We start from the raw sequence: 19,636 nt of genomic DNA on the forward strand, positions 1-19,636 counted from the left end.
AAGAAGCATTAATTTAACTCGCGAAAGGTAGGACGCTGCGCTTTTGAATATAATTTTCATGAGGACACTGTCGATAATAGTTTGACAATAAAAAATGCTCTGCGTTGCGCTCCGCCATATCTGCGCCGGCCCTTAATGAAATTATAATCAAAATTGTTAAAAGTATTTTCTGACACACAAAATAAATGTGTGTGAATGTGTGAAATGATGCACATTTCTTTTATTATTTATTTAACCGAAAATATAATGGGATTATACAATACTGCATGTTGAACATTTAAAGCCTGCTAATATAGGTCTAAATCCCCTCTAGGTATAGCCCAAAGCGGTTGCTGGGGCTGCTTCGACGAGTTCAACCGCATCAACATCGAAGTCCTATCAGTAGTGGCTCAGCAGATACTAGCTGTGTTACTGGCTTTATCCCTATTTCTTAAGAGATTCGTCTTTGAGGGATGTGAGATTAAGCTTGATGGCAACTGTGGGATCTTTATTACTATGAATCCGGGGTAATGTTTGTTCAAAATGAGTTCTGGTTGCTTGAATAAATAAATAAATTATTATTATTAAAAAATTGTTCTAATGGACCCAATGTACTTTCTTTCTTTTGTTTATAATGATGTTATTGCTGCATTTATGATTATAAATACAGCTTCTAATTGTGACTTTGGTCGCTTGGTACCAGGGCAACAATTATTAACATGGTATTTCAAACTCTCATCAAGATCTTTTCAGCTGTTTTGGCCATATTAATTAGTCCGACAAAACATTTAGACGTCATGTCATTTTACTAAGATTATTACAACATAATCAAAACATAAACGAGTCAACACAACATAAAATCTTCAAATATATACTTTGAAGAAGGGAGACCTTATTAATAAATTTAAGTATGTACTTAAAAATAACTTGTGATAGAAATTATAACATACTTACATTTAACAGTTATGCCGGTCGAACAGAACTACCCGACAATTTGAAGTCAATGTTCCGTCCAATTGCCATGTGCGTTCCCGACTCACTAATCATTGCTGAGAACACGCTGTTTTCTGATGGATTCACGGCGTATAAAATTAATGCTAAGAAGGTGATTTATATCAATATTTTTGGATATTTAGCACATCTACAAGTTGGAAAATAAGTAAAACATTTATTATGTAAACTTAAAAAAGATAAGAATCTTGATTTGTGTTTATAAAACCTGATATTCATATCATGACGTCATATTGGCGTCCAATCTTACTATAGGGGAATTTTTCTAGAATTTTGAAATAAAAAACTAAGTGGATCTGGCATTTTCACAAACTCACAAACGTCTTTAAAACAATGCAAATTTAATTCTAAAGAATTTTTTACACTGTCCAGGTGTTCACTCTATACCAGTTGGCTATGCAGCAGCTATCAAAACAGGATCATTACGACTTCGGTCTACGGTCAATGGTTGCGTTATTGCGGTATGCGGGCGTGAAACGACGGGCTTATCCTAACTTACCGGAACAGGAGGTACGTTGGTTTAATTATATTATTTAGCATTGATAACAAGACCGTCTATTAAAATGGCCGCCAAAAGGTCCGAACGACGTTGTAAACGTTCATTCAAATTTGCACTTTATTGGTATTCGCTTAAAACGTCATTTTACCCATTTATGAAACTCTAGCTAGCTACTCCGCGCGGTTTCACCCCCGTGCACCATTCCTGGTCGTAGCGTGATGATATATAGCCTTTAACCTTCCTCGATAAATGGGCTATCTAACACCAAAAGAATTTTTCAAATCGGACCAGTAGTTCCCGAGATAGCGCGTTCAAACAAACAAACAAACTCTTCAGCTTTATAATATTAGTATAGTTACGTCCAGTTTGTTTTGCTAATTACATACGTACAAAATAAAATTTCACATTGCTTTTCATAAATATAATTACTTTGCTTAATATAAAATAGATTATGTCAGATACTATAATTTGAGTATGTTTTTCATCGATATTACTAGCTTATTACTTACTAATAATATTATAAATGCGAAAGTAACTCTGTCTGTCTGTCTATTACGCTTTCCCGCTTAAACCTCTCAACCAATTTTTTTGAAATTTGGCACAGACAATGTTTAGACCCTGAGAAAGAACATAGGCTACCTTTTATCAAAATACCACGCGGGCGAAGCCGCGGGCGGAAGCTAGTTACTTATATAGCTTTTAATTTTATGTTATTTTTTATTTTTTCCGTACATAATTATCCGTTTTATCTACCCAGATGGTAATCCTAGCAATGCGTGACATGAACGTGGCCCGTTTGACCGCAAAAGATGTACCACTTTTCGACGGCATCATGCAAGACATATTCCCGGATGTTGTAGTGCCGACTTTAGATTATGAGATGCTGGAAACGGCTATATCTGCGGAGATGAGACTAGCTGGTTTGCAGCCTGTTAGAGCGGCGTTACATAAGGTCATACAGACGTTTGAAACAAAGGTAAGGAGAGATTGGCTGCAATACAACGCAATGAAACGATGGAAATAGTTTTAAATAAACAGAATCACAATAAAAATGTTTAAGGGACCAACTAGGACTGTGGAACCTACATAAAACGGCAATTATTTAACATTTGACCCAATTGTCAACTAGTTGGGAATTTATCTAACTTCACTCTTTTTTTTTTCGTAAAAAAGGGGTATAATGTTGTGTTTCTCCTTGCGCCTTCACATACATAGACGACAGTTGATGAACACTTGTAAAAGTTAAAAAATAAAAAGTGCGTGTGTGCCGAGCACACGTGTCAGAAGTGAAACTTCTTTGGCAAGATTCAAAAATACCAAAATCGTCGCCTTACTCCATGACGTGATGGTATTGCCATGACGCGACATTGAAATTTTACTCTCAACGCGCCTAAAGAAGTTTCACTTTAAAAATTGTCTTTGAATTATATTTGCAGAACTCCCGCCATTCAAGCATCCTCCTCGGCGACACAAACACAGCCAAGACTGTATCTTGGAAAATGCTTGCCGCAACTCTAAGTAGGCTCAAACGGGAAAAAGTTCCGGGGTTTGAGAATGTACAAGTAAACCCGATGAATCCGAAGGCTTTAACCCTGGGGGAATTGTATGGGGAGTATAATTTGGCCACGGGGGAGTGGAAGGATGGTGTCCTGTCGTCTATTATGAGGACTACATGTCAAGGTTTGTTGATTTTTATTCTCTTTTATTCATGGTAAATACATTGTGTATAAAGAAATTAGATTGTCCACACGTCAGGCCAGACTGTGAAAATTGATTTTCTCTCTAAACTAATTAATTATCGTCAGATAAGAACATGTAAGTAGATTCCATATAATTTCTGCAATACCCAGTATTTTATGGTTATGGTTATTCCTATTTATGGTTGACATTTGTGTAGCAATTTGTGTATTCAACTCTGTTGCTAAACAAATACAAACCATAAATACGAGGCATTATTAGGTAATATTTTTGCAAGTTAGGTCAAAAATTAAAAACATCTGTAATTTTGTAGACGAATCGCCTGATCAAAAGTGGATAATTTTTGACGGTCCGGTAGATGCTATTTGGATTGAAAACCTTAATTCTGTGATGGATGATAATAAATTGCTAACGCTTGTGAATAGTGAGAGGATTTCTATGCCGCCTCAGGTTCATTTATAATTTTTCTTAACTCTTAACATTTATCATTTATCTCTTAACATTTATCAGAAATAAGAGAAATAAATAAATATGTATTTATTTTATTTTTTAGAGATATATGTGATCGTTAAAATTGCCTAAATAAATACCTTGTATACGTTCTAATTCTTTCTACAGGTTTTTTTTAATTATCATCAACATCAACATTAAAATATTATTTTGTTTATTTTTTTTTGTAATTGATATTTGGAAGGATATACGTAATTTGCTTCTCAAAATTCAACTTAAAAAGAAACGTAATATATCAAGAAGGATATATATTTTTTTAAATGGCAATAAAGGGAGGCCTTTATTGCCCATTTTCCAGTTCTACTACATTGTTCGAAAACTATGTAATCAAATCACTCTAACATTTTTATTGATAGCATAAATAGCCATATTTAAAAACAATTCCAGGTGTCCCTACTAATAGAGACGCTAGATTTAGCCGTGGCCTCCCCAGCCACAGTATCTAGAAACGGTATGGTATATAACGACTATAAGGATTGGGGCTGGTGGCCGTACGTCAACTCGTGGTTGGATACCGTTGATGACGTGGAGTATAGAGAGATGGTGAGGTTCAAAGAAAATATTCTGATTCTTTGTTTCAATTTACTAGAAATATTGTATAGAACACTTCTGGAGTTCTGTGTCAATATGATTCCATCAAATTTATAATGCGTGCATATTGTGCTTTTAAATAAATGTTTCAATTTTTTCACATTTTATTTAGTTCTGTAGTCGCGTCTAATTCTAAGCGTGAGGAATTACGTTTTTTTGCGAAAGAAGTTAAGTTTTAATGCGCTTTGTGCTAAAGCGCGTGAACTTCCCCGCTCCGTGGTATTTGTTTTGTAACCTGTTGTCAATTTTCGATTAAAGGGCATGAAGCTGGTAGAGAGTGAGTGTCAGCTTTAGTAGCTATACGCGCGCAGCTAACTGCTTGCTTTGGTTTGCTCCTGCAACACTTCTTGTATATCCTATCTATGTTTCTTTATTTAAATCGTCTGCAGCGTTTCTTATATTGGCTTTTGCTGACGTCAGTTCTCGAACCACGAACTTATGATACGTTATCGATCATGTCAATCGCTCGACTAATGGACCTTCCCATCTCCGACGGCACTTCGAGCTCACGGGAGCTCGATGCCTGTGCCGCTTTCTGGTGACCACAATGTCTTTTTTTCTTGGCTGTCTCAATATTTGGTTGCGTTTCTAGCTCCGGCGGCATTTCCTCAACATCCTGACCCCAGTTCTCGAACTGAAGCGAGTCCACCTGGTGGAAGGTCAGAGCGTGCGGGGACAGGAACTAACAGGTGCCCGGTGCCTGTGCCGCCTGCTGGGCCTGCTGCCCGCACCAGCTCCACCGCAGCCTGATGAAGAGGATAATGAGGCGTTATCCAAGATGAGGTTTTTGTTCGCGTGAGTCTCCCCCGTGGATACATTACATTTACATAGCATTTTAACCCATTGACCACCGTAAGGCCCGATCGGGGCGCGACACAATAGATTTTCTATTGTGTCTGTGATTCCGAGGACTGATGGATTAATACACAACCTAACAATCGAACAAAGTAACACGCTACATAACTATAAAACGAACGACGAATGAACGAACTATCGAACACACGAACTTACAAACTCGCAAACTTTTAACTGGGCTAAAAAGAATGAATATTAAATACCTGAATATGATAGCGAAACCAATCTTAGTTTTTTATTTATATTATAAATAAAAGTTAAAGTAAATAAAAGTGAAACAAGATTTTTTTTTTAATTATGTGAGTAAATATGTGAGTGAAAAAGGGTAGAAAATTTTTAATACAGAAAAATGTCTATTCGGCAATGCAAAAAGAAAAAACCAATCATAATAAATTTACCATTATTATCACTGTATCGATATTTTCAATCGACGTTACATTTCAATTTAAAAAATTTTACCGCAGCATGATTTGGTCAGTCTGTGCAACCCTTGAAGAGGAATCACGACGCAAACTCGATAACTGGGTCCGCGAGCACGAAGGCGTGTTTCCGCTCAAAGACACGGTATACGACTACTATGTGGATGAAAGACTGCGACAGTTTAAACCGTGGGAAGACAAATTGCCCGATAACTGGCGGTTTAATCCAAGGTATGTTTGGTCACCCACAGTCAAACATAAGTTCACAATTTACACTTTCCAAGTTTATGTGTTCATTTCATTTCGATTCCTGATAAATGTACGATGAAGTATCATAAATAAATTCACGCACTCTGTTCTCCTTCATAAGATCATAATATATTTATACACACGGAAACTTATTAATCAAAGTTCAATTCATAATTTATTAATTACTAGCTGGTAGACCCGAAATAAAAAAATAAAAATTATGACAAAAAAAGAACAAGTCTAATCTTTTCCATCTTTAACTAAGTATATAAATCTCGCTATTTTTTCTGGATACCTTCATTTTAAATAATTTCAAATATCTATAAAAAATTTCTATTAATCGCAATTTGAATATTCCAGCCTAGGTTTCCACAACATCCTGGTGCCCACGGTAGAATTCATCCGTCTGCAGATAATCGCGCTAGACATGCTGAAGGCGGGGTTCGGCGTGCTGGTGGGGGGCGGGACGGGCACCGGGAAGACGTTCCTTATACAGGGCACGTTGGCGCAGCTTGATGGCTCCAAGTGAGTTGTTTATGACGAATTTTTTGGAAACTACAACCAATTGGGTATTTTCCTGTTTTTTAAGAAGATTGATTTTTAGTTAGTTCGAATCCCGGTCGGAGCAAGTGAATTTTCGAAAATCTTCGAATGCAGTTCTATTTATTTTTAAAAATAAAGGAATGTTTCCTTTCAGCAAAATTTGCTATCTCCAGTATTTCTAGTACTTTCTCTCCAGGGCCTATCTAAAATTTCCACACTGTATCGGAAAGGATTCCTATCAAGGAATCCGCCATTACCCAATTGCCTGAAAAGTAATGTTGTGTAGCAATATAACTGCCCTTGTGCAAAGTTTATTGTTGTAGAGTAACAAAAATTAATAAATAATTTTCGAGTTTAAGAAAATCCCAAAAGTTGTCAAAGGTATAGATTTCAGCATTTTTTTTTACTATATAGGTACAGCACACAAGTCATAAACATGTCGGCTCAAACAACTGCCGCTAATGTTCAAGACATCATTGAAGCTAGACTGGAAAAGCGGACAAAGGGAAACTATGTTCCTGCTGGAGGTATGGACAAATTTAATTTTGATCGTACTTTCGATTCTTAAATTACTTATGGTTTGTTGACTGTATCATATAGATGTTTGTGTTGAAATGTTCTTATAAATTTGCCTTATTATTTCTTCTGTTTTTTCATTATTTAAAAGTGTCAAACAAGGTGGTTGTTAATTTTTTCAAAATTCTTCAGTTTTATCGATTTGCGCAGTAGCTTCCCTATGAGAATAAGATGTTTCACCGCGATAAAAAAAAGCCAAGTCACCTATCCCAGACAAGAATTTGTGAATTCGTATCTTTGCGACTTAAAAACAAATACATTACTTGTATCCTTGAGTAATTTTTTGTTGAGAGTCAAAGATTAATAAATTTAAAAAGGCAAGAAGATGATAGCGTTCATGGACGACATCAACATGACGCACGCTGTTTTTTTAAAGCATAGAAAAATGCGAACAAGAGGCGGGATTCGTCCGTATTTAAAAATTTATATTTATAAAGCACTAGCTGCGCTCCGCGGTTTCACCCGCATGGCTCCGCAATGTTTGTCCTGAATGGACTCCTAAACCACTTAACCGATTATAATAAAAGTACACCATGTGCAGTTCGATCCAACTTGAGAGATAGGATAGTTTAAACATGTAGGTACCACGGGTGAAGCCGGGGCGGACCGTTAGTATTACTATAGATTTGAATGCTATGAAAGCAAAAAAAATTGGTTGTTTGTAAAGTAGGTTTACGATCGAGATGTTTACGTGATAACATAATGCAGTGGCAGCGCTCGAGATGAGACGGGAGATCGGTCCGTCTCTCTCTCGATAACGAGAGAGAGACGGACCGATCTCCGGTATAAACCTGCGATCGCGCTCGTGAGGTGGTGTGACAAGTTTCTGAACATGTCACCCGACTAAAACGATTTTAAAAACGTTATCACGTTAATATAAAACGCAGGTAAGAAGATGATAGCGTTCATGGACGACATCAACATGCCGGTGCGCGACGAGTACGGCTCGCAGCCGCCGCTCGAGCTCGTGCGGCTCTGGCACGACTACGGCTACTGGTTCGATCGCCAGAAGCAGTGGCGGAAGAATGTCAAGGTATACTGGGGACTTATGTAGCTGATACAGTGGCGGGGAGTGTTTACATGAACGTAATAATAAAAAGACACTCCGGGAGTGCCGGCAGAAGTGAAAACTTGATTATTAACGTTCAGCATCTTGATATTTTGGAATGGTATCCGTCTTACGCATGGAATATAAGGGCTAAAAAAAAATATCCGTCTTACGCTTTTTCGATCAGGCCACGTGTCCTGACGCGAGTTTAAGATTTTATACCCAACGCCGCTAAAGAAGTTTTCACTTCAATAAAAGGAAATAAGTATCATCGTACAGTACGATTGAAACATAATGGCGGCTCGGTACATCGTACGATCCGATGCGCAGAAAACAATTTTAGATATTAGCGGAACGATAAGGGACCTGTGCGCACCCGCACTTGCACCTGCACCTGACTTCCGAACCGCCATTAAGTTTGAATCGAACTGTACACACTAAAAGTTATTATAGTGTAATATCATACACACGTAACTGCAAAATATTTAACAATTAGCCTTAGATTATTAATAACATCTAACACTAAATACACAACATGATGCATTGTAAATCTGACTTTAATTAAAATAAGGTTGAATTTTCTTTTTTAAATTAAAATTTATTCTTCTTGGTAATTTTTGTGGTTAAATTAATGTCGATAAGCTTAATTTTGCTTTAACGTTTGTTTCTTTCCGCTAAAATTTTGATGAATACATTTGAGAAGCTTTCTTGTTGCTGTAGTGTTTTTTGCAACAGTTATTGTTGCTATAAGTTATCTTTCAAACTCAAACTCAAACATTTATTTATTCAATTAGACTTCTTCTAGAAGCACTTTTGAAACGTCATTACAATGTATTTTAACATTTACCACTGATTTGGAAAGCAGTATCTACGGATAAGAATCGGCAAGAAACTCCATAAATCAAAAATCTATTGTAATCTTTATATTCATAATTACTGCCTTTCATATCGTTGGCGTACTCCGCATGTATAATGTATATATTGTCACTTTGACACTGCGGCGCGGGCCCTAAGTGTTTGTTGTTGAATTTGTTATTGTTGTTAAGTCACTAATTCACTCAGGACATGGTACTATGCGGAGCGGCGGGTCCCCCCGGCGGTGCCCGGTCCCCCCTCCCCGCACGACTGCTATCTTGCTTCCACGCACTGTTCCTCCCGCCCCCCACACAACAACAATTGGTCAAGATATTTGGCACTATGCTGTCGCAGCACTTGCACGATTTTGATGAGGAGACTAAGACTATTGGTTAGTTTTGTGTATGTGTCTGTTAGCCGTTTTTTGCACAGTCAAGGAAATAAATAAAGGAAATTAATAGAAATAGTGTCATCTATCGGACATACGCAATTCGGATTGATTCAAATACAAGTGATGTAGGATCTTTTCATGAAGGTGTTAAAAAATACTGGTCTACCAATTAAAAGTAATAGCGCTATCTATCGGAATTTATAAAATTCACAGTTATTCCAATACAAATAATGAATAAAAAGTACTTTTATCCAAAATATTGTCTAATTTAAAATTTGAATTTAAAAAAAAAATTGAATTTGACACAATTCACATATACAATTTATACTTTTTTTCTAAACTCGATGTTTGCATTATTTTCTTTCAGGAAAAATTGTACTAACCGCAACTATAGACATGTTCAACAACATTGTCGCTAAGTTGTTGCCGACACCGAGCAAGATGCACTATCTCTTCAATTTGAGAGATATATCCAAGATTTTTCAGGTTTGCCAAAAAAAAATTATTTGGTTATTTTATCAATATTTTTTTACTTTTAGGTGGTGGAAACTTTGAAGACATAGTTTTTTTGTAAGAATAGCTAGAAATCCAGTTTATCGCTTGTGCATTGTAATATAAAAATAACTACCTACGTTAAAAATAACCGACTTCAAAAACGGAAAATTAATAAATAAAAAGGTTTTGATATGATTAATTAGTACATATTATTTAGATGTGCTATTTATTAAATAGGTTTCATGTCGATGCACGGGCTCAATACTAAGTGCGACTTCAAACCTAATTAATAAACAGCACATCTAAATAATATGTCCTCCTTTTTTGAAGTCGGTTAAAAATAATAAGTAATGAATATAATTTAGTTTTTAACCATATCATTTGATTATAACAGGGTTTGCTAAGAAGCAATAAGGATTATCAAAATACAAAACCTCGGTTCCTACGTCTCTGGGTTTGTGAGTGCTTCAGAGTGTTCTCCGATCGACTCACTGAGGAAAAGTTAGTTGTAATGCTGTAGTTTTTTGCTTTACGATTTCCTTTATACTATATTAACTTTCTATTTAGTCCATTCAAATGTTACATTTTTTAGGCCTAATCTTGCGTTTTAAAGAGGACGCAATTTTATTTTTTGGATGTGTAGGGGGGGTCAGTGTGAAGCTAAAAACAAAGTTTGTGGGGTCGCCACCCTTGTCCCACGGCCGCCATCTTGAAAAGAGTGGTTGGTATGGTTTTTACGATATACGCTCAATTCCATCATCGCACAGCCCGCCTAAAAAGTCTATACCATCCTCACCACCTGGATGGTTGGTTGTTTCAACCGCAGCTTTCTTCCACGGACGTGTAAAATTTGGACCGACCCTCCCTACACATCAAAAAAATAAAATTGCGTCCTCTAAAAGACGCGACCCCAAATGTACCTTTTCAATGGACTAATTAGTCTTTGTCTATTTCTATGTCTATGTTGTATTTTATGTAAAACTATACTTTACTTCACTATATCTTGCATACTATTCAAGAAAACAAGAGTGTTTTTTTCTGAAAAAATAAATAAATTAAAGAATCAGTTTACAATTTAAATAATATAATCATATAAAAGTTTTCTCTTCCATAATATAAGTGGGACGATTTATAAATCAATTAGGAAGTCCATGGGAATTAGAATATATATTGCCCCTACATTGCCCCATTGATTTTTGCCCGTGTGTAGTTTATATTATAGCTAGAATGATGTGGATATCATAGTGGAAAGAAAGAAAAAGAAATAAAATATACTATTCAATACTACAGAGACCGCGACTGGTTCATGGGGCAGATGGGTGACATGTTGGGTAAGCACTTCGAGCTGACATTCCACGCACTTTGCCCCACCAAGAGTGCCCCGATTTTTGGACATTTCCTCAATCCATTTGAGGTTTATGATGATCTGAATGATCCGAATGCTCTTCGGAGGTGAGGATTTTAATTGTAAAATGTTTTTTGTTGGATACAATTTTGGAGAAGGGTATATTGTGAATTTGTAATTCTATAAAGTTTCTTTATTGTGTATATTTGAGGGTATTTTTATAGTTAAAATTAGGCCGTTGCTCTGGAATGTTTTATGTATTCAATTATTTACGACATGTAGAGTCGGCTTCACCACTTGATAGTGTCCCTGATGGCTTGTTGTTGCTTTTTAACGTAAATTCCATAATTTATGATTTTATTTGACAGTAATGAAGATATACATAGACAATAATATATATTTCAGTTTTTGTGGATTTTTTGTGTCGCCAATCTTTTGCCTGCTTTTACATTTGTCTAAAATCCGGCCATAATATACTTTTATAGTGGTCATATCTACTTACAGGTACATATCCAACCAAATGGAAGAATACAACAGTTGTCCTGGCGTTGTCAAAATGGATTTAGTTCTGTTTAAAGATGCAATAGAGCACATAGTGCGAATTGTGCGTGTGGTGTCTCAGCCGCGAGGACACATGCTGTGTGTGGGCATCGGTGGGTGTTATTTTTTACCTTTTTTATACTACTATTTTTTTATTTTAGGAAATTTTTCACACTCGGCACGATCTGATCCCATACTAAGCTTTTCGCTTATTAACTTAAGCGTAAAGCTTAGTATGGGATCAGATCCGAAACTGGAAACGAAATGGCTGATAAACATAAATATATAATTTTAAATACTTACAAATATAGATAATTAACACATAGACACAGAGCAAACATCGATGATCATCACAAATTGCCCTGGTCGGGAATCGAACCAACCTAGCTAACCAAGTCGACCTCATTTTGTGGTTGCGTGTATGGGTTACACTTACACATTTTTGACGTGACAACGTCTTATATTTCAACGGGGCCGGAAATAACATGCAATAATAAGCTTCCTTCCAGGGGGTTCCGGACGGCAGAGTTTGACTCGCGTCGCGTCATACATTTGCGAGTGCAATTCGTTCCAAGTCGTTGTTACTAAAACGTATGGCGTCAAAGACTTCAGGGAGGATTTAAAGGTACTATCTATACTGCATTAATACTTGGCTTTTAATTTTTATTTTAAGGAAATGCAAACATTCAGGAAGTTATAGAAGTAGACTTCTCTTTCCCTTTATCTAATTATTTTTAGGCTGAGTAGTTAATGTAGAAGAAATAAAAAATCAAACATGTGACACGCCCCTGGGTAGTGTTGTAGATTATTGCCTAAATTTATTTATTTATTTATAACACTTTATAGCACAAACTAAATTATGACAAAAATACCATTAATACAAAAGAAAGGCATAGTTTGTACAAGAGGCGGCCTTATTGCTAATCAGCAATCTCTACCAGGCAACCTGATGGGAAAGGAAATGTATGAAATTAATGGGAAATAGGAAATCCTTATAGACTGTGTTTCTAGACAAAACAACTGAATCAAATTAAAACAGCATATATTAAAGAAGAGCGTGTACGATTGGTATAATATTTCAGGTATTATACACCAGCTGTGGGGTCGATTGCAAGAAAACCACGTTTATTTTCTGCGACACGCAAATTGTAGAAGAAACATTCACGGAGATTATAAACAACTTGTTGAGCAGCGGTGAAGTTACCAACTTGTATAAGCCGGATGAGTTTGAAGATGTTGGTATTTTTTTTTGTTTTTACTCGCATATTAAAGAAGATTAAAAAATAAATGGTGTTTGGGTATCTTTGCAAGTTACTGTCATTTAACACCTGTAACTTTTTAGTTTTGTAGCATAAAAGAGAGCGTGTGTGACGAGCACACGTGTCAGAAGTGAAACTTTTTGGCAAGATTTAAAGATACCAAAATCGTCGCCATACTCCATGACGCGGCGGTATTGCCATGACGTGACCTTGAAATTTTATTCTGAACGCGCCTAAAGAAGTTTCACTTTAAAAATGAAAATCTATACATATAATAGATCTGTAGAAGGGTCAATTCTGTACATGGAAAATATTGAAAAAATAAATAGCAGGGGGTGTTACTGGATCGATACCAAACCCAAATATGTGATTAAAAAAATTTTTGTCTGTCTGTCTGTCTGTCTGTCTGTATGTGAAGACATCACGTGAAAACTAACAGTTCGATTTCGATGAAACTTGGTTTAATTATACCTTATTATCCTGGGCGTAAAATAGGATACTTTTTATCCTGGAAAAATACGCAGAAAAAAAATAATCTTAATTTTTGAGTTTTATCCATAGACGTTGTTCTGTACAACCGCGAACACACGTTGCGTATTATTAAAGGCCTAGCCGTATTTGGTTCCAATAGATATTTATAAGATGTCATTGTCAGAGTTACTCAAAATATAGAAATAAAACATCCACGCGAAGACCGACATCCGCGCGGACGGAGTCGCGGGCGGAAGCTAGTTTATCATAAACTCGAGACTGAACTCAATTGAAATACATATTTATTAATTCAACTAGACTTCGATTAGAGAACCAGTAGTATCTAAGGAAGAGAGCTATTAAATGATAAAGTTGTGTATTAATTATAACTTATATTTTTACAGATAAAACAAGCTCTAGAGAAGCCAATGAAGAATGCGAATCTATTGCAAACAGCGGAATCTGTGTATCTATTCCTTGTGGACCGCGTGCGGACTAACATGCATATTGTGTTGTGCTTTAGTCCTATTGGAGATGAGTTTAGGTATGTTTTACATTGGTTTTATCAAAAGAACACATTTTCATAATCACACAGCTATTATTCTATTCTGAGAATTTGTTTTATTCTGCAAGTATAAAGTTTTCTGTTAAACTGTAGGTGAATATCCCAAAAGTAATTACTTTTCACTTGAATGATTTCGATCACTTATATTATTAATGCTATAATATTTTAAGTGTTGTTTTTTATGAAACTTCTTTAGACGCGTTGAGATTAAAATTTCAAGGTCGCGTCATGGCAAAACCGTCACGTCATGGAGTAAGGCGACGATTTTAGTATCTTTCAATCTTGCCAAAGAAGTTTTACTTCTGACACGTGTGCTCGCAACATGATGTTACAGAAACCGCATTCGCCAATACCCAGCTCTAATAAACGCCACAACAACAAATTGGTTTCTGGAATGGCCGCGAGAAGCTCTGCTCGAAGTGGCCTACAAGTTTTTAGATGGGGTGGAACTGCTTGCTTCTATTACTGGACCTAGGGTAAGGATTATTATCTTGAATTATCTTGAGTATATGCCCCTTTATATGTTTTTTTTCTCCGAATTTCAATAAGTTGGGGATCTGAAAAGTATTTGTACTTTTTTGAGTATGCGTTACTTTGGCTTGTCGTTTTTTACCCCTCTAAAAATACAGGATTTAATAAGAGTTGTGAATCCATAACACTGCTTTGCTTAGATTGCTGTTTGGACAAACATCTTTTTTCATACTTTCTAAGGATAAATGTTACTTTTCTCTGTTCAGCATGTTATTGATCTTTTTAATTTTTTTAGATAAATTAATTACATACAACATTTTCAGTTAACATATTCCTATAGTATGATAACAGATCCATACAAACTCATACTTCAAATTTGATTTTATAGCCTCAACTAGTAAACTAACACAACAAAATTTCTACTTTTATACTCTATTAATATAAACTCAGGTCCGTCGCAAAGAATCTCTAGTCGAATCCCGCGAGGATATACTCCGCGCGTCCGTAGCGTCTATAATGTCGCTGATCCACTCGTCTGTAGGACGCTATTCTGTGCGAATGTGGCAAGAGATGAGACGCACTAATTATGTTACACCTACTAATTATTTGGAACTAGTGTCTGGGTATAAGGAGTGAGTGGATTTATGATTCGTTCGTTCAATCATTCATACTTTCGTTCATTCGTTCAATAGTACGATCTAATTCGTACCTTCGTATATTCTTCCATTTCTTCATTCGTTCGACGATTTCAAACTCAAACTCAAACATTGATTTATTCAATTAGACTTCTTATAGAAGCACTTTTGAAACGTCATTACATATTTTTAACATTTATTCGTTCCTTCGTTCATTCATTCATTCGATCAATCTTTATTTGAAATATAAGAATATTTATAATCTTTTTGTTTGTTATTAAATGAATTTCTAATGTTTGTAGAATGCTCAAAGCAAAGCGTATAGAAGTAGCGTTACAAGCGAATAAGCTACGAAATGGTTTGGGCAAAGTGGAGGAGACAACAAAACTTGTTGGGCAAATGTCTGAAGAATTGGCTGTAGCGCAGGTTTTTCTCTTGTTTAATTTCCAGCTATAGTATGAGGAAAATATAAAATATAGTAATAAAAAAAGAGGCTAGGATAGTTGTTCGGCTATTGCAACTTTTTTAAATTATAAAGAATTTTAATTAAACAAATAATGCTTTGCACAAACCATTATGACCACCAAAACTACTATTTCATATCATCACATAACAATTAACATTAGCTAATAGACAATACATAACTAGCTCTTCACTCCCGGCAGGTGCAAGTAGCCGAGTACACGGAGCAATGTATCGAATACATGGGCGTGATCAACGTGCAACAACGCAATGCAGACGAACAACAACGTTCTGTTGCTGCTCGGAGCAAGAAGACCATGGAAGAAGAGGTGCAGTGCAAGAAGCTGGCTGATGCTGCCATGAGAGACCTGGCCAGTGCCATGCCGGCGTTGGAGGAGGCTGTTAAGGTGAGGATGAGGATGGGGATGGGGATGAGGGTCAGAAGTGAGTAGCATCGTTCTGTGGCTGCTAGAAGTAAGAAGACCATGGAAGAAGAGGTGCAGTGCAAGAAGCTGGCTGATGCTGCCATGAGAGACCTGGCCAGTGCCATGCCGGCGTTGGAGGAGGCTGTTAAGGTGAGGATGAGGATGGGGATGGGGATGAGGGTCAGAAGTGAGTAGCATCGTTCTGTGGCTGCTAGAAGTAAGAAGACCATGGAAGAGGAGGTGCATTGAAATAACACCATAAAAACATACAAATGAAGACAGAATCCCCTTCCTTCTTATTTGAATTCGCTTTACTGCATAGTAGCGTTAAAATCATAAATCGAAACATTAATTCTTGAATGTAATCAAATGTTTCAAAAAAATATTTGATAATTTTCAGGCGCTCGATGCACTAAATAAGAAAGATATTACTGAAGTGAAATCGTATGCGAAGCCTCCTCAGAAAGTTGAAATGGTTTTGGAAGCAGTGCTCATACTCTTACAGGTAAACATTTAGTTTTAAAGAAAGCATCACTTCGCATATTATGATTGCAAAAAAGTGGTCCTTTTATCTGAGATAAGAATAAACTGGGAAGAGAATTAATAATTAAATATTATAAAAAATAAAAGTTTTCAACTGTTTATGTTCAAAAATTTTGATTTCACTGTATTTTTTTTTTCATTTCATTTAATTTCGTTTATATATACTTTAAATGTCAATAATTAATCTATTAAAATTAGAAAGAACCAACATGGGCTGAAGCAAAACGCCAGCTCGGCGACCAGTACTTTCTGGACCGTTTGCGCGAGTTCGACAAGGACAATATAGCGGACAAAACTCTAAAAAAGATCGGCACTTATACTGCGAAGCCGGATTTCGACCCCGAGATTGTTGGTACAGTGTCGTTAGCGGCCAAGTCGCTGTGCCTTTGGGTTCGAGCTATCGAGAAGTATGGGAAGGTGTACAAGTGAGTAAGACACATGTATAGGATTTTGTAGACGTAATAGTTAGGATGTTTGTGATTATCGAACAAATTGCAAGTATTTTTAAGCTATTGCATAGCTTCTATCGCGGGCCTTGAGCGCGGGGACCGAATCCAGAAATTCCGTAACGAAAAAACCTCACGCTCCCCACGGGGACGGGCGCGGAGGTGTGGCTTGAAGGCATAGCATGCAATAGCTTTGCCGCGGCAGTCCCCGAGTGCCACACGTCTTTTTTTATTTAAAAATTGTATGTACAAGTTAGTTTGATCTTTTTGATAGACAGGCTAATGATGGGATACAAAAAATATCTGACATAATCATATATAACAGAAACTTAAGAAAATTACATGTTCGTCATTGCATAGTTATGTTGATTAGAAAAATGTATATCTGTCAAAAAGATCTAGCTAAATTATACAGGGTATATTACATACTTGCGACCCGCCCCGGCTTCGCACGGGTGCAATGCTGATACTAAATACACTACAGAAAAACTGTGAACGTTGTATATAAAAACATAGCGGCCCGGCCGGCCGGTACCGCCGCAAACGCTACGTCCCGCAATTTTTAAATCTGTAATATCTTCGAAAATATTCACTTAAATCATACGGTGTAAAGTGCCATATAGATCTATATTAAATGAACAATGTATTCAAGGTATTTAATTGGTTAAGGATTAATGCTGTATTGGTGAAAATCGCTTCGAAAATTAGCTATTATTTGTCGTAAAAAGTAAATGACAAAAAATGTTATTGTGGGTTATCCATAAGAGATAGACATATACCATCGCGGACTTTTCTGTAGACCTTTTCAATGTGTATAATACTTAGTACATTATTTTGATAAAACTCGTAGGGTTCAGCCTGCGTTTGCAATATAAGCGGAAACAATGTAATTTTTTACGACATCACATTAGAAACCTCAAAAATAACAGTACTTCTTCACTATTTAATGGATGTTATTATACATATAAACCTTCCTCTTGAATCACTCTATCTATTAAAAAAAACCGCATCAAAATTCGTTGCGTAGTTTCAAAGATTTAAGCGTACAAAGGGACATAGGGACAGGGAAAGCGACTTTGTTTTATACTATGTAGTGATAACATGTGTATGAAGGGTATTATTTTGACCAGAAAAGTAGCGTATTTTAGTTAAAAGTTCATTATTTACGATTCCACATTTTTTTGTAATTCCAACCACTGTACCACTTTGACCACGCTTATTTTTTACATTTTTCCCCAAACAGGATAGTGAAACCCAAAAAGGAGCGTCTGGAAGAAGCGCTCGAATCGCTCCGCATGAAGCAGCAGATACTCGCAGAAGCTCGAGCGAAGTTGCGCGAACTGAGCGAAATGATCGCTCGTCTGCAGAAGGAGTATGATGAGAAGGTCGCTCAGAAGGAGGAACTTGAGCGGAAGTCGAGGTTGTTGCAGCTTAAATTGGAAAGGGCAGAGGCGCTTATTACAGGACTGTCAGGTGAGGGGGGGATGGATCATTATCATCAAATGATGATAATTTTAAATTCTATAGCCAAAAATAAATAAATAAATGTTATAGGACATTATTACACAAATCGACCTAGTCCCACAGTAAGCTCAATTAAGGCTTGTGTTGTGGGTACTAGGCGACGATAAATATAATCTATTACATATAATAAAATAATATATTAAATAAATAATCTGTAGAAGGGTCAATTCTGTACATTGAAAATATTGAAAAAATAAATAGTAGGGGGTGTTACTGGATCGATACCAAACCCAAATATGTGATAAAAAAAAATTTTGTCTGTCTGTCTGTCTGTATGTGAAGGCATCACGTGAAAACTAACGGTTCGATTTCGATGAAACTTGGTATAATTATACCTTATTATCCTGGGCATAAAATAGGATACTTTTTATCCCGGAAAAAGACGTAGAAAGAAATAAATCTTAATTTTTCCGCGCGGACGTAGTCGCGGGCGGAAGCTAGTATTTAATAAATACATATATACATAATAACACCCAGACCCAAGAACAAATAATTGAGTTCATCACACAAATATTTGCCCTGACCGGGGATCGAACCCGGGACCGTCGGCTCAGTAGGCAGTTACTTTACCACTGCGCCAACCGCGTCGTCAATGGATCATTATCATCAGATGATGATAATTTTAAATTCTATAGCCAAAAATTCAAACTTAACAATGATAAATTGTGTGTCTTCAGACTACAATTTTGCTGATTATCCATATGAAAAAAGCGGACAGTTGTTGTGCTAATCCAGTTTGTATTAAAATGAATACGTCATAACTATAATATCAGTTTATTTTAAGGGAACTACGAAAAACAACTTCACGTGCCACTGCATTTCGGCTAGAAACTATGAACTATTATTATATACAAAAAAACTATTTTTAAACCTAAAACCTAAAATATCGGGCATGAACAGATGTTGCTCCAACTTATTTCAATCCTATTAACATTAAAATAACTCGACAGGTGAGAGAGAGCGTTGGGAGTTAACAGTAGAACGATTGGACAAGGAGTTTGACAATCTGCCCGGGGACTGTCTCATTGCGACTGGCTTTGTGGCCTATTTGGGGCCTTTCGTGTCGGAGTATCGAGAGGCTCTTATGTATGATTGGTTTAGTGAGGTGAATATAACAATATTTGTCTTTATTTGTATTATTAAATGTGTCTATAGCCTAGTATGTGTCTATAGTTTCACAATTTCTGGATATTTTCTGTTTAGTTTATCTCAGTCAGTAAAGTTAACGAAT

The 19,636-nt window shown here is 36.4% G+C and overlaps 1 protein-coding gene across 1 annotated transcript in view; it reads left to right on the forward strand.

The window, feature by feature from the left end:
- The window catches only part of kl-2 (dynein heavy chain 2, axonemal kl-2), a 67,201-nt gene that overhangs the window by 27,577 nt on the left and 19,988 nt on the right, over positions 1 to 19,636 (forward strand). The window contains exons 34-62 of the mRNA XM_090101535.1: positions 314 to 506; positions 943 to 1,084; positions 1,363 to 1,500; positions 2,247 to 2,465; positions 2,926 to 3,169; positions 3,501 to 3,637; positions 4,085 to 4,240; positions 4,881 to 5,083; positions 5,608 to 5,793; positions 6,172 to 6,336; positions 6,769 to 6,881; positions 7,818 to 7,963; positions 9,041 to 9,224; positions 9,592 to 9,710; positions 10,114 to 10,220; positions 11,010 to 11,171; positions 11,569 to 11,717; positions 12,114 to 12,229; positions 12,687 to 12,839; positions 13,739 to 13,878; positions 14,234 to 14,375; positions 14,821 to 15,002; positions 15,308 to 15,431; positions 15,671 to 15,874; positions 15,920 to 16,042; positions 16,293 to 16,397; positions 16,634 to 16,860; positions 18,125 to 18,354; positions 19,356 to 19,510. Coding sequence (XP_089957661.1) covers positions 314 to 506; positions 943 to 1,084; positions 1,363 to 1,500; positions 2,247 to 2,465; positions 2,926 to 3,169; positions 3,501 to 3,637; positions 4,085 to 4,240; positions 4,881 to 5,083; positions 5,608 to 5,793; positions 6,172 to 6,336; positions 6,769 to 6,881; positions 7,818 to 7,963; positions 9,041 to 9,224; positions 9,592 to 9,710; positions 10,114 to 10,220; positions 11,010 to 11,171; positions 11,569 to 11,717; positions 12,114 to 12,229; positions 12,687 to 12,839; positions 13,739 to 13,878; positions 14,234 to 14,375; positions 14,821 to 15,002; positions 15,308 to 15,431; positions 15,671 to 15,874; positions 15,920 to 16,042; positions 16,293 to 16,397; positions 16,634 to 16,860; positions 18,125 to 18,354; positions 19,356 to 19,510 — 4,664 coding nt within the window. The remainder of the gene's footprint in view (positions 1 to 313; positions 507 to 942; positions 1,085 to 1,362; positions 1,501 to 2,246; positions 2,466 to 2,925; positions 3,170 to 3,500; positions 3,638 to 4,084; positions 4,241 to 4,880; positions 5,084 to 5,607; positions 5,794 to 6,171; positions 6,337 to 6,768; positions 6,882 to 7,817; positions 7,964 to 9,040; positions 9,225 to 9,591; positions 9,711 to 10,113; positions 10,221 to 11,009; positions 11,172 to 11,568; positions 11,718 to 12,113; positions 12,230 to 12,686; positions 12,840 to 13,738; positions 13,879 to 14,233; positions 14,376 to 14,820; positions 15,003 to 15,307; positions 15,432 to 15,670; positions 15,875 to 15,919; positions 16,043 to 16,292; positions 16,398 to 16,633; positions 16,861 to 18,124; positions 18,355 to 19,355; positions 19,511 to 19,636) is intronic.

This window comes from Colias eurytheme, chromosome 4, assembly GCF_061535395.1.
Source record: "Colias eurytheme isolate Ceu_HAF_F1 chromosome 4, ilColEury1 Martin Lab GWU primary, whole genome shotgun sequence".
NCBI classification, from domain to species: Eukaryota; Metazoa; Arthropoda; class Insecta; order Lepidoptera; family Pieridae; genus Colias; species Colias eurytheme.